Genomic DNA, 14,158 nt, shown 5'->3' with positions numbered 1-14,158 from the left:
CTCCCTCTTAAAAGCTGCTGTTTACTCAGTCATTGCTAAGGCAGCATACAGCTTCCTAGTGGTCATAGGTAAGAAATAATTATCGTCCTGAAAATACAATGATAAATTTAATTCACCATATGGTGACATGAGCCCTTGAGATGAACTCAGCAGTATTTGTTTAAACTTATGTGTGACCATAATAAAGAATCATTAAGACATTTCTTAATGAAATTAAGACACTTCATTTCCTTCCTTGAAAAACAATGCCTCCTTCTACAGATGCTCATTACACATTCATTTATGTTTTAGAAAATTTATGGAACATGAGCTAAAAAAAAGTGGGACCAGGGCTGGGCTCAGATGATAAGAGCATAGGTTGTTCTTCCAAAGGTCCTGAGTTCAATTCCCAGCAACCACATGGTGACTCACAACCATCTATAGTGAGATCTGGTGCCCTCTTATGGAGTGCAGGTGTACATGCAGGCCGAAAACTACATAATAAATAGATAGGTAGATAGATAGATAGATAGATAGATAGATAGATAGATAGATAGATAGATTGGAAGAAATAAAGAAAGAAAATAAGAGTGAAAGAATGATGGGACTAACAAATTAATACCATAATTCCTTCTTAAAAATGTTTCTGGAAATGTGATCCTCCTAACTCTGCCTCCTGACTGCTTACCCTACCCTTACCCTGTATGTTCCCTCATACACTTAACCTAGAAATTTCAGTTTAGATAACATAGTCTGAAGAAGAAGCCCTATTTTTTTTTTTGGTGTCAAATATCACCAAATAATATTGAAATATTGAAGCATTTGAGGCAGGAACAAGCAGAATGCTGGAACATGCGAGAGACTAGAACAAATATGTTAAATTCTCAGCATGCTGGAAGGAGGATTCTGTCAGGTTTCGTCCAGCATCTCCAGTGTCCAGTCCTTTTGTTCTGCATACATATAATTTCTCACAAGTATCATACAGTTCTAAAATTATAAATGTATGAGATGTGCAGGATGAAACTAAACTGTAAGCCAATTTTAACTATGCCAAATAAAATAATGGCATAATGAATTTTTGAAGATATTATAGCCAAGGATTTATTGGCCATGTATTGTTGATGTTTTGACTGGAGACATATTTTTATGTCTCAGTCAGGTTGAGAATTGTTTCCATGTAAAGGGATCAACAATATAAGTTACCATTATTATTGAACATACAATCATTATCATGTTGAAATAAAAACAATGTTGGATAGATCAAAGTATCTTTTTGGGGGATCTTGGGTAAGTGTTGTATTAGGCCAAGCTGCTACCTATCTCCCGAGAGGTCTTCCATTAGAGAGACAAGCCGGTTGCCTTGAGCAACAGAAAAGGCATGTTTTAAATAAACTTTATATAAACTCCTTTTTAATTTAGAATTTAAGCATACCCTAGGTATCCTGTACCTGTTTAAAGGTTTAGGCCTAGGTTTTTATATATGCTGTAGCTATTTGTCCTATCCCCTTTTTTAATATAGAATGGGAAGTTATGCCTTTATAGCCAAACTTTATTTAAACTCCCTCTTACCTTTAGCATTTAAGCATACCACAGGCATATTGTACCTCAGTTTTACATTGGTTGTGACTATTTTTTGGCTTGCCCCCTTTTGCACAGGATGGGCCTTTATAGCCAAACTTTATATAAACTCACTTTCCCTTTTAGCATTTAAGGATATGCTAGGCATCTTGTACCGGGAGTTTTACATTTGTTTTGGCTACCTTTGGCCTGCCCCCTTTTTGATATGAAAGGAAGGAAGGAGGGAGGAAGGAAGGATGGAGGGAAGAAGGGAGGGAAGGAAGGAGGGAATGAGGGAGAGAAAGAAGGATGAAGAGAAAGGGATGGGAGGGAAAGAAGGAGGGAGTGAAGGAGGGAGGGAGGAAGGAAGGAAGGAAGGAAGGAAGGAAGGAAGGAAGGAGGGAGGGAAGGAAGGAGAGAAAGAGAGAAATAAATAATTCCAGGCTGCCCCAATTGCTTGTGAATTATTTCGAGACAGGGTCTCTCTTTGTGGCTCCAGCCAAGTCCCGGACTTGCTCTGTGGACCAGGATGGCCTCGAACTCACGCCTCCCTGAGCTCCAGAACGCTGCAGAAACCTACTCACCACCTTCCCCTCTCCTCCCTCCCCCAGCCGGCAGCCCCCACCGGGTTTGGACTCACTTGGCAGCGTCCTTGTCCTCTGGAAGCTCCTACCGTTGTGGGTCTCTTGTGTTCCACCTTGTGAGAGAAGAACGCTGTGCAGGGGTAAGTGAGGAGAAGGTCACAGTTAGACACACTCCGGGGGTGGAGGAGAGGAAGGGGTATCAGACCTTTCAATTGTCTCCCCAAGACTTTAAGATGCTTCCTGGATTCTGGAGGCAGAGGAGGAAGAGGAGAAAGAGAAGGAGGAGGAGAAGAAGAGGGAGGAGGCAAAAGAGGAGGAAGTAAGAGGAGGAGGAAAAAAAGGAGGAGGGAGGAGAAAAAGGAGGAGGAGGAGAAGGAAAAGGAGGAGGAAAAAGAGGAGGAAGGAGAAGGAGGAGAAGAGGAAGGAGGAGAAGAAGGAGGAGAAGGAGGAGGAGAAGGAGAAGGAGGAGGAAAAAGAGGAGGAAGTAAGAGGAGAAGGAGAAGGAGGAGAAGGAGGAGAAGTAGGAGGAAGAGAAGGAGGAGGAGAATGAATTAATGAATGAATGAGTGAATGAATGAATGAGTGCACAGAGGACTGAAGGATTTGCACATAGGGTTAAGTCCATTGCCTGCGCGGAGGGAGCCCAGAGAGAAGGAGCTGATAACACATCGTTATCATTATAACGTACTAATAACATGTTTACCATCCTCCAGGTCGCAGTACAAGGACCCCCATGTGACCCCTCAGGCAGGTTACCCAGAGGGCCGAACGCTTACCATCAGACCAACCTCCAGGAGGTGACCTCTGAGGAGCTGGGAGGGACTGGCCTGGAAGGGCGTCCTTTGAGCTCCACAGCACATTCCAGTGCATCGCGTAATGTATTTAAATATATTCAAATTTATTCAAATACCCGTGTATTAAAATAAAGTCAAACACATTCAAATATATTTAAATGAGCTTGAATACTCAGGGTTCACAGACAAGGAGAGACAGAGAGAAAAAAGAGACAGACACAGAGAGACAGAGAATCAGAGACACAGAGCCAGAGACACAGAGAGCCAGAGACACAGAGACAGAGATACAGAGATAGAGATACAGAGGGAGACAGAGAGACAGGGACAGAGAGAGACAGAGAAACAGAGAGACAGACAGAGAGACAGAGACACACCCAGAGACAGAGATACAGAAAGACAGAGAGACAGACAGAGAGACAGAGACACACCCAGAGACAGAGATACAGAAAGACAGAGAGACAGAGACAGACAGAGGCAGAGACAGGGACAGAGACAGAGAGAAACAGACATACACAGAGACAGAGATGGAGACAGAGAGACAGAGACACAGAGACAGATACAGAGAGAGAGACAGATACAGAGAGACAGAGACAGAGATGCAGAGACAGAGAGACACACAGAGAGAAACAGAAAGACAGAGAGACATAGAGAGACAGAGACAGAGAGAGACACAGAGAGATAGACAGAGACAGAGAGACAGAGACAGACAGAGAGAGACAGATAGAGGCAGAGAGAGACAGAGACAGAGACAGAGAGTCAGAGACAGAAACACAGACCAACAGAGACACAGAGAGACAGAGACAGAGAGAGACAGAGACAGACACAGACACAGTAACAGAAACAGAGACAGATACAGAGACAGAGAGACACAGAGAGGCAGAGAGACAGAGAGACAGAGACAGAGAGATACCAGAGTGCTGTGCAGAGGGGACAGGACTCCTGTGTCCACTCCACATCCAGGGATGGAGGGCGATGGTGATTGCGACAGTGACAGTGATGGTGGCAGAAGGCGGCTCTGAGGAAAGCTGGGAAAGGGCCCCTCGCACTTCTCACACACAAGAAAGTGACAATAATAAAATAATAATAGTAAACAGACAAAATTACCAATAAATGATAAAAATCAGGTAATAATAATCAGATAATGATAATAAACAGATAATAATAAACCGATATGAACCAGATGATAATAATCAGATGGTAATAAACAGGTAATAATAAACAGATAATAAGGATCAGATGATAATAATAATGATCAGATGATAATAATATCAGATAATAATAATAAGAAAATGATAATAAACACATAATCATAATCAGATAATAATAATGAACAGATAATAATGATCAGATAATAATAATCACATAATAATAATCAAATAATAATAACCAGATAATACTAGCCAGATAATAATAATCACATAATAATAAACAGATTATAATAATAAACAGATAATGATAATAATATCAGATAATAATCATAATCAGATAATAACCATATCATAATATACAAATAATAATAAACGGATAATCATAATGGTAATCAGTTGATAATATCAAATAATAATGATTAGATTACAATAATGAAGAGATAATAATAATATCAGATAATAATGTTCAAAGGATAATATAATAATAATCAGATAATAATAATCAGATGATGATAATCAGATGATGATAATCAGATGACCAAACCCCAGCCGGTGATGGAAGTGAAGGAAGGCGGGAGCTGATGCAGAGGCAGTGGACCAGCCGCCCAGGGCTGGCTCCATCCACAGGGGCCTTGGTCTCGCCACAAGCCCAGAAGATGGCTCCTCCCACAGGGGGCGGGATCTCCTCACCAGCCCAGGTGATGGCTCCTCCCACAGGGGGCCTGGTCTCCTCACCAGCCCAGGAGATGGCTCCTGCAGAAGTCCTCTCCTTCACAGGAGCTAATTTCAGATCAAACCTGTTTACCAAGCTTTCCGGTTTGGGCCAGCAGCTGATTTTTACTTATTCCTAGAGGAGAATCCTAGGCTCCCTCCGCCATTTCTTTTTTTTTTTCCTGGTGATACTTCCTGACCAGTTGTTGGTGGTCAAGAGCTAAAGTCCTGTCCCTAATATTATCATGAACCCTGGAATCCTCCCGAAACAAACGGAGAGAGAGAAAGAGAGATTGTTATGTGAATTTTAACAATGTATTTTAGTTAAAACATTAGAAACACAAAATTAAAAATGTTATTAAACCTTGAATGGAGAAAGATGAACGAGCTTACAAAGGTGGCGAGCCTGCTAGAATAATACATCAACTTTAAACTCAGAAGGAAATCAAAACACCGAGCCTGACTCCTTGGACACCGTCATTGTTAGCAAAGACGTTATCATCTGCAATGGTATGTATTAAAACTGAGAGAGGGATATTCGTTTAGGATAAACACATATGAAAAGATTTGATGTGTCCAGAGACGGGTCAGTAGAGAAAATGAGGAGGAATGCCTCCACCTAAGGAGAAGAATTAACACATCTGAGACATCACAAGGTGCTTAAAGACGTTCCCCTGGGACGTGAGGTGGTTGAATCAGCCCAAGAAAACAGCATGAGGTCATGAACATGACAGGAATCAGCATACATCTTTCAACAATAATTCAGTAAGTGGTCTAAAATTCTCAATAAAAAACACATGAACTACCAGACTGTCTAAGAGACAGGATCCGCCTATTTTCTACTTCCGAGAACATCCCCTCTATATTAGACACAGAAACTGACTTGTGGTTACAGGTTTGAAAGAATCACAAGGAGGTGGAACCAGAAAACAACTATATTCTATTGTCTGAGAATATTTTTATTTTTTTGGTCTGATAACATGCACTTCGAGTCAAAAGTTGTCAACAGGGGAGATCCAAAATGGAGGTGTAAGCATGCAGGGAGGTGAGAGCATGCAGTGAGGTGTGAGCATTCAGGGAGTTATGAGCATTCAGGGAGTTGTGAGCTTGAAGGGAGGTGTGAACTTGCAGGGAGGTGTGAGCATGTTGGGAGGTGTGAACTTGCAGGGAGGTGTGAACATGTAGGGAGGTGTGAAAATGCAAAGAGGTGTGAATGTGCAGGGAGGTGTGAGCATTCAGGGAGGTGTGAGCATGCAGGGAAGTGTGAGAATGCAGAGGTGAGAACGTGCAAGGAGGTGTGGGCGTTGTAGGAGGTGTGAGTGTCCAGGGAGGTTTGAGCATGCAGGGAGGGGTGAGCGTGTAGGGAGATGTGAGCATGGTAGGAGGTGTGAACATGCAAGGAGGCGTGAATGTGCAGGGAGGTGTGAGCATGCAGGGAGGTGTGAGCAGGCAAGTAGGCGTGAGCCTCATAGGAGGTGTGAGAATGCAGGGTGGTATGAGCATGGTAGGATGTGTGAACTTGCAGGGAGTTGTGAGCATGGCATGAGGTGTGAACCTGCAGGGAGATGTGAACATGTAGGGATGGGTGAACATGCAAGGAGGTGTGAGCATGCAGGAAGTGTGAGCATGCAAGGAGGTGTGTGCATGCAGAGAGCCATGAGCATGGTAGGTGTGAGCGTCCAGGGCGGTGTGAGCCTTGTAGGAGGAGTGAGTGTGCAGTGAGGTGTGAGCATGGTAGGAGGAGTGAACTTGCAGGGAGGTGTGAGCTTGTAGGGAGTTGTGAACATGCAGGTATATGTGAATGTGCAGGGAGGTGTGAACATGTAGATAGGTGTAAATGTGCACGGAGCTGTGAATGTGCAGGTGGGTGTGTGCATGCAGGGAGGTGTGAGCATGGTATGAGGTGTGTGCATGCAGGGAGGTGTGAGCATGGTATGAGGTGTGAAATTGCAGGGAGGTGTTTGCATGGTATGAGGTGTGAACCTGCAGGGAGTTGTGAACCTGTAGGGAGGTGTGAAGGTGCAAGGAGGTGTGAATCTTCAGGGAGTTGTGAGCATGCAGGGAGGTGAGAGCATGGTAGGAGGTGTGAACTTGCAGGGAGGTGTGAGCATGGAAGAAGGTGTGAAGTTTTAGGGAGGTGTGAACATGTAGAAAGGTGTGAATATGCAAGGAGGTGTACGTGTGCAGGGAGCTGTGAGCGTAGTACTTATGAGCATCCAGAGAGGTGTGAGGCTTGTAGGAGGAGTGGGCGTGCAGTGAGGTGTGAGCATGCAGGGAGGTGTGAACATGTAGAGAGGTATGAATGTGCACAGAGCTGTGAATGTGCAGGTAGGTGTGTGCATGCAGGGAGGTGTGAGCATGATATAAGGTGTGAACTTGCAGGGAGGTGTGAGCATACAGGGAGGTGTGAATGTGCAAGGATGTGTGAATGTGCAGGGAACTGTAAGTATGCAGGGAGCTGTGAGCATAGTAGGTGTGAGCATCCAGGGAGGTGTGAGCCTTGTAGGAGAGAGTGTGCAGGGAGGTGTGAGCATGGTAGAAGCTGTAAACTTGAAGAGAGGTGTGAGCTTGTAGGGAGGTATGAACATGTAGGGACATGTGAGCCTGCAGGGAGGTGTGAACATGTAGAGAGGTGCAAACCTGCACAGAGGTGTGAATGTGCACAAAGGTGTTAGCATGCAGGGAGGTGTGAGCCTGCAGGGAGCTGTGAGCATGGTAGAAGGTGTGAACGTGCAGGGATATGTGAGCATGCAGGGAGGTTTGAGCATGCAGGGGGATGTGAGCCTTGTAGGTGTGAGCATCAAGGGAGGTGTGAGCATGCTAGAAGGTGTAAACTTGCATGGAGGTGTGAGAGAGGTGTGAACATGCAGGGAGGTGTGAGCCTGCAAGGAGTTTTGAACATGTAGGGAGGTGTAAATGTGCAGGTAGGTGTGAATGTGCAGATAGGTGTGACTGTGCAGGGAGGCATGAGTGTGCATGGAGGTGTGAGCATACAGGGAGGTGTGAGCATGCAGGGAGATGTGAGCATGGTAGGAGGTATGAACTTGCAGGGAGATGTGAGCATGTGGTGATGTGTGAGCGTGTGGGGATGTGTGAACATGTAGGGAGGTGTGACCGTGCAAGGAGATGTGAGCGGGCAAGAAGGTGTGAGCCTTGTAGGAGGTGTGAGCATGAATGGAGGTGTGAGTGTAGTAGGAGGTGTGAACTTGCAGGGAGATTTGAACCTGTAGGGAAGGGTGAACATGCAAGAAGGTATGAACGTGCAGGGAGGTGTGAGTGTGGTAGATGAGAGCGTCCAGGGAGGTGTGAGCATGGTAGGAGGTGTGAACTTGCAGGGAGGTATGAATTCAGGGTATTGGGTGGGCTATGCCAGCCTTGAGGACCGTAAAACATGGAAGAACTGAGGGATTGCTGGGAAAAAATTGGCAGCTAATTCTGTATTGATATGTTAAATATGAACCTCTGCCTTTTGTTCCAGGTATGAAACCTACATCTATGGAAATATAAACTTCAGACTGAGCAGTTTGGTCTCCACTAGGTAATGATTAAAAAATGAGCTCACAAGGAAGAAAGGTGGCAAAGACAAAGATTCTATTTTTCTTTGCTTTCTTTATATCTTCTTTCTTTTCTTTGAGGGAGGGTGGGTACCCAGACTGGACTCAAATTTTTGCTGTCGTTTTGCTTTTCTAATTAATTTGTATGTTATTAATCATTTTTATTTTTTCACAATTTATTCGTTGTATACCCCTTTTAAAGGTCACTCCCTCAACTCCTACTGGTCCCACACTTCTTCCCTCTTTCCCCCAAACCCTTTCCCCTAATCCTCTCATAGGGGGAGTTCCCCTCCTCTCCCATCCATCCACACATTATCAGAACACTACTCAGCTATTAAAATCAGGGAAATAAAATTTCTGCTCTTATTACTTCTGCATAGGCCACTGTGCTCACATCAGAAGATTTCATACCATGAACCTTGCCTGCAAGCTTACTGTGAACTAAACAATAGGTATAACTCATTTTAGAGAGTCCCACCCCCAAGACACTGTTTGATTTACCATCTCACATCAAGAAACATGTGAAATTTGAAATGCTATGAAGTGTGAAACATTTTTTTTCACAAGCATTTCAGAGAACGTGGTTCTCTTGCTGCCTGGAGGCTGTTTCCCACCAGCCCAGGAAGGAAGGAGGCCCAGAAGATGAGGTATAAAGCTTGGAAGCCACCAAAGCATAACAAAGATCAGAATACTCGGGGAAAGTAAGTTCAACTTTAGAAAGTAAGTTCAACTTTAATTCTAGAAAACAGAGGGTATGTACCCCTTGGGGAGTGACTGGGATGCTCTAAAATAAGTGTAGATAATTTTTTAAAACAGGGCACTTCAAGGATGCTTGATTTGCATTAAACAGCACATTCCTATCATGTGAAAAAGAACATGGAACCTAATTAACCTATATTTGAAGGGAGGGGAGTTATCAGGGATCTGTGTCAAAGGCCATGTATCAATTTTGGTTGGTGGCATCTATGTCTAAAGGCACTCTCCAGATGAAGTCAGGCAGAGAAAACACACCCTTGCCATGGTTTTACAACTAGGCCAGCAGCAGGGTCATACATGGAAGAGAAAGCCTCCTCCCTCACATCTCAAAATTCAGTCTGGGTTGTGATGGTTTTCAATAGAACCCCTGGAACCATAGGTATATGCACGCAAAGAAACTTCTTCAGGCTACCACTGTTGTGATACTCTCAGAGAACTTCCTGGCTGGTGTTAGTTCACCATTCCCTACATATTCATCCACTGGACTCAAAGTTTCTTGTGTAAAGTGAGGCAACTGAAAACAGTAAATGGTGAGAATCAAGATTATCAATAAGTCTTCCATAAACACCTTATTATATAATACTGTTGCATGTAATTGATATTCACCATTCATTGTATTCTTTTTAAAAATAAGTTTATTTACTTTAAATTCCAATCATAGTCCCCCACTCTTCCCTCCCCCAGTACTACCCTCTATTCCTATTGCCCCTATTCCCTTTCCCCTTCAGAAAAGGGAGGTCAGTTCCATTGAGCTGGTTTTTCAGTTCTGCTGGATCTCAGTAGACCAAAGAACACAAAGGCCTTTCCATATTGCTTATAGTCACAGAATTCCTCTCTAGTAAGGATACTTTTATGATGATGATGGCTCTAGATTTGTGAAAAGCCTCACCATTTTAACACATTCATAAGTTTTCCTCCATTATGAATCCTTTCATGATGATGAAGATTATACAAATGTGGAATGGTTTCACCATGTTAAAAGCACTCACAGGCTTTCTGTCCATTAGGATTTCTTTCATGAGTATGGAGATTATTCTGAAGTCCAAAAGTTTTTTCACATTGGTTACAGTCAGACAGCTTCTTTCCAGTATGTGTTCCTTTATGTATTAGGAGACATTATGTGCAAAGGCTTTACCACACAGTTATATTCATATGGTTTCCCTCCAGAATGTGTTGTTGTCTTAGGAGATGACTGTTAAATGGAAAGGCTTTATCACACTAATTACCTTAACAAGGTTTCTCTCCAATGTGTGTTTTTTCATGTTTTCGGAGACTACTCTGTTGTGCAAGGGCTTTATCATGTTGAGTATATTTATAAGGTTTCTTTCCAGTATGTGTTCTTTTATGCCGTATGAGATTGCTGTTTTCTGCAAAGGCTTTACCACACTGGTTACATTCATAAGGTTTCTCTCCAGTGTGTGTTCTTTTATGGCTTAAGAGAGTACTGATTTGTGCAAAGGCTTTACCACACTGGTTACATTCATAAGGTTTCTCTCCAGTGTGTGTTCTTTTATGGCTTAAGAGAGTACTGATTTGTGCAAAGGCTTTACCACACTGGTTACATTCATAAGGTTTCTCTCCAGTGTGTGTTCTTTTATGCTGTATGAGAGCACTGTTTTGTGCAAAGGCTTTACCACACTGGTTACATTCATAAGGCTTCTCTCCAGTGTGTGTTCCTTTATGGCTTATGAGAGCACTGTTTCGTACAAAGGCTTTACCACACTGGGTACATTCATAATGTTTCTCTCCAGTGTGTGTTCTTTTGTGGCTTAAGAGAGTACTGTTTTCTGCAAAGGCTTTACCACACTGGTTACATTCATAAGGTTTCTCTCCAGTGTGTGTTCTTTTATGGCTTAAGAGAATACTGCTTTTTGCAAAGGCTTTACCACACTCATTACATTCAAAAGGTTTCTCTCCAGTGTGTGTTCTTTTATGGCTTAAGAGAGTACTGTTTTGTGCAAATGCTTTACCACACTGGTTACATTCATAAGGTTTCTCTCCAGTGTGTGTTCTTTTATGGCTTAAGAGAGTACTGATTTGTGCAAAGGCTTTACCACACTCATTACATGCATAAGGTTTCTCTCCAGTGTGTGTTTTTTTATGCCGTATGAGATCACTGTTTTGTGCAAAGGCTTTACCACACTGATTACATTCATAAAGTTTCTCTCCAGTATGTGTTCTTTTATGCCGCGTGAGATGACTGTTTGTTGCAAAGCCTTTACCACATTGATTACATTTATAAGACTTCTCTCCTGTGTGTGTTCTTTTATGCCACATGAGGACAGTGGTATAGGGGAAGGCTTTACCACATAGAGTGCATTCAAAGGGATTCTCTCCTTTATGACTGCTTTCATGCCTGCAAAGCTAATTGGCACATGTAAAAGATTTACATTTCATTACACTAATAAATATATTTATCTATATGAATTAATTTCATAATTTGGTGTAATGGTAAAGAAGAATCAAATTTTAAAGTTTTATCACTTTATTTACTTTCATGGTATTCGCCTTCATTATGGGTATTTTTGAAAATCCCTGTGATGGTAAGAGCATTTGTTATGTGATTCATTTTTGTAGCATCATTTTTTCTATAAGAGGTTTTCTCCTATATATGAATAGTATTGTTAGAATTCAGAGTTTTACCACAGCAATCCCATTCAAAAATTTTTGTACTGTATGAATGATACTTCATTTACAAAGTGAGCAAGGACAATCAGAAGAAGTTCCAAATTCCTAGTATTTGTAGGTATTTTCAGCAGTATGAGTTTGCTGATGAATTCTCAGTTAAGTTGCAAAATCAATTAACAGTAACCACTTATCACATTCAGAAAATTTATTCACAGTGCAGACTTCTACAAAAAGAATTGTTCTTGGAGAAAGAGAGGGACACTGCTTCTATCAATATCCCTATGCTCATGTGTCACAAAAGCATTTTGACATATGATATACCAGTTTAATTTACAAGAATAATAAAAGATTCCCACATTGAATTAACAGTTTGTTTTTTGTTCATCATAGACATGTCATATAGTGATTAATGTTTCTCCTCAACAATATTCTTGATTCTCATAAGCTGCACCTTTCACTAAACTTTACAGTGTTACTGCATGAATATGAGTAACACTGGTTGTCCTATGAAATATTTGCTCATTAGAAGGTTTTGGACACATACTGATCACTTATTCAATATGTATACCTCTTACAATATCTGATTAGATAGAATGAGACTAATCATATTGGCAGTTCAAGTCAGTAACTGTAATGTCCATATGATTCAAATGGTATTTTCAATTACAATATTATTTTGTTTTCTTCTATCTTAGGGGAGTGCCTTGCAAACCCAAATCAGATACCTGACATTGAAGTACATGGAATTGTTAGATTTTAATGATCATCAGTACACTTAAAGCAGTATTGTTTGTACACTGTTGCTTTTCTTTAAAACTTCTAGGACACAGCCAGCTGTGCTGGTACATGCCTTTAATTCCAGCACTTGTGGAGGCAGAAGCAGGCAGATCTGTGTGATGTTGAGGTCATTCTGGTCTAATAAGCAAGTCTAAGCCAAGCCACAGCTACACAGAAAACAAAAACTATTTCGAAAACAGAAAAAAAAGCAGCCAACAAACAGACAAACAAACTTCCAGGACACATTAAAATTTCTTAAGATTCATATCTGTATCATTGTGCACATAAAGTTACCTTTTATTACTTGTAGAACTTTGAAAATGTTCTCCAATATTATGGTGTTCCCAATTGTAGCCTAAAATATAGTACCAGAAAATATATATTATTTTGAAATATATTATTATTAAGGCAAAAGTCAAATCACTATCTTCTTGTGACCCTTAGAACCATGCTTGATTTAATCACTTCATTCCTCCTCAGTCTCAATTGGAATTACAGAAGAGAATCAATAACAAAGTAAGAGTTGTCTCCTTATTTTAAATATGAAAAAAAATGCTGTCTTACCTATAGCAGTGAGGTTTTTACAGGTCTCTAGCATCACATCTTTGTAGAGTTGCTTCTGGGAAGGTTCCAGCAAAGCCCACTCTTCTTGGCTAAATTTCACATGCACATCATCGAAGGTCACTGAATTCTAAAATTTGCCATACATTTGTACAAAAGAAAGAGTGGCAACAATATAAATTTATACTTCATTGGCAATATAATCATATAATTCTAGGGCTTCTTCTGTTTATTTTCTGACACAGAAGTGCTAGTGTTAGAGAGTTGGGTGCTGTGAATCAGGTGAAGGATGGGAGAAGAAAAAGCCTAAAGGTTAGATTGTAAAGGAAACAAAAGGCTTGCTTTGAAAACCTATGTTAAAGGTGTTGTATTAGTTTGTAAGACATGTGTATGACGTAGCCATTAGTTGGGTTCTTGAGTGATCTATGAATCATCTTCAGTTACTTGGGCAAGTAGGTCAGGAGCCTGTCATGAGACAGGTGGAAGGAAAAGACACAGTCATCATATTTTATCTAGCAACAAATGAGATGTGGATATCAGGGGACAGTGAACAGATGGGTGACATCAGTCAAAAGACAACATGGTACTGAATATCATGTTTTCACCAGGGCTTAGAGATGTGCCATATAAGTATATGAAAAGGGGGGCTCATATATTTGTGGAAGGGAAAGTGGACTACAGTCAATAGATGGATAAAAATGATGTGAGTGGCAAGCAACAATAATCATAGCGGATAACATCATATTTCTGAGTAACCAGACAAAAGAAAAGGCATACAACACATGATTATTCTTTGATCATTGTTTTGTACACTTTCCTTTCTACATCATGTATAGTCTATAGTTTAAAATAAAGATTATAACGTTTCTATTAAAAATAAGTGTTAATGTTATCACTAAGTCATTTTAGAAGAAAACTGAATAATGAAGTTTAACTGTGTCATATCTGAATCATATCTGAACTTTTTTGAATAGGATATAGCTTTGGAATAGTCATGGTAATTCATGTGGACAAAGACCAACAGAGAGGAGAGAGCGAAATGAAAGAGAGAGACAGAGACACACAGAGAAATTAAGAGATGGACAGTACTAAGTACACATCAGAGAAAT

General features: G+C 41.2%; 1 protein-coding gene across 1 annotated transcript; it reads right to left on the bottom strand.

The window, feature by feature from the left end:
- Positions 1 to 9,791: 9,791 nt before the first annotated feature.
- LOC132650883 (zinc finger protein 120-like) lies at positions 9,792 to 13,173 on the bottom strand (the record flags this gene model as incomplete). The annotated part of the gene is made up of 3 exons (XM_060376217.1): positions 9,792 to 11,199; positions 12,783 to 12,843; positions 13,053 to 13,173. Coding segments are annotated over 3 exons (1,071 nt in total), but the record flags the coding sequence as incomplete, so codon positions are not given.
- Between the last annotated feature and the right edge of the window lie 985 nt (positions 13,174 to 14,158).

The sequence above is a fragment of the Meriones unguiculatus genome, assembly GCF_030254825.1.
Source record: "Meriones unguiculatus strain TT.TT164.6M chromosome 13 unlocalized genomic scaffold, Bangor_MerUng_6.1 Chr13_unordered_Scaffold_34, whole genome shotgun sequence".
Taxonomy (NCBI): Eukaryota; Metazoa; Chordata; class Mammalia; order Rodentia; family Muridae; genus Meriones; species Meriones unguiculatus.
Note: the sequence above shows the minus strand (reverse complement) of the source record. Positions and strands in the feature narration are given on the sequence as shown.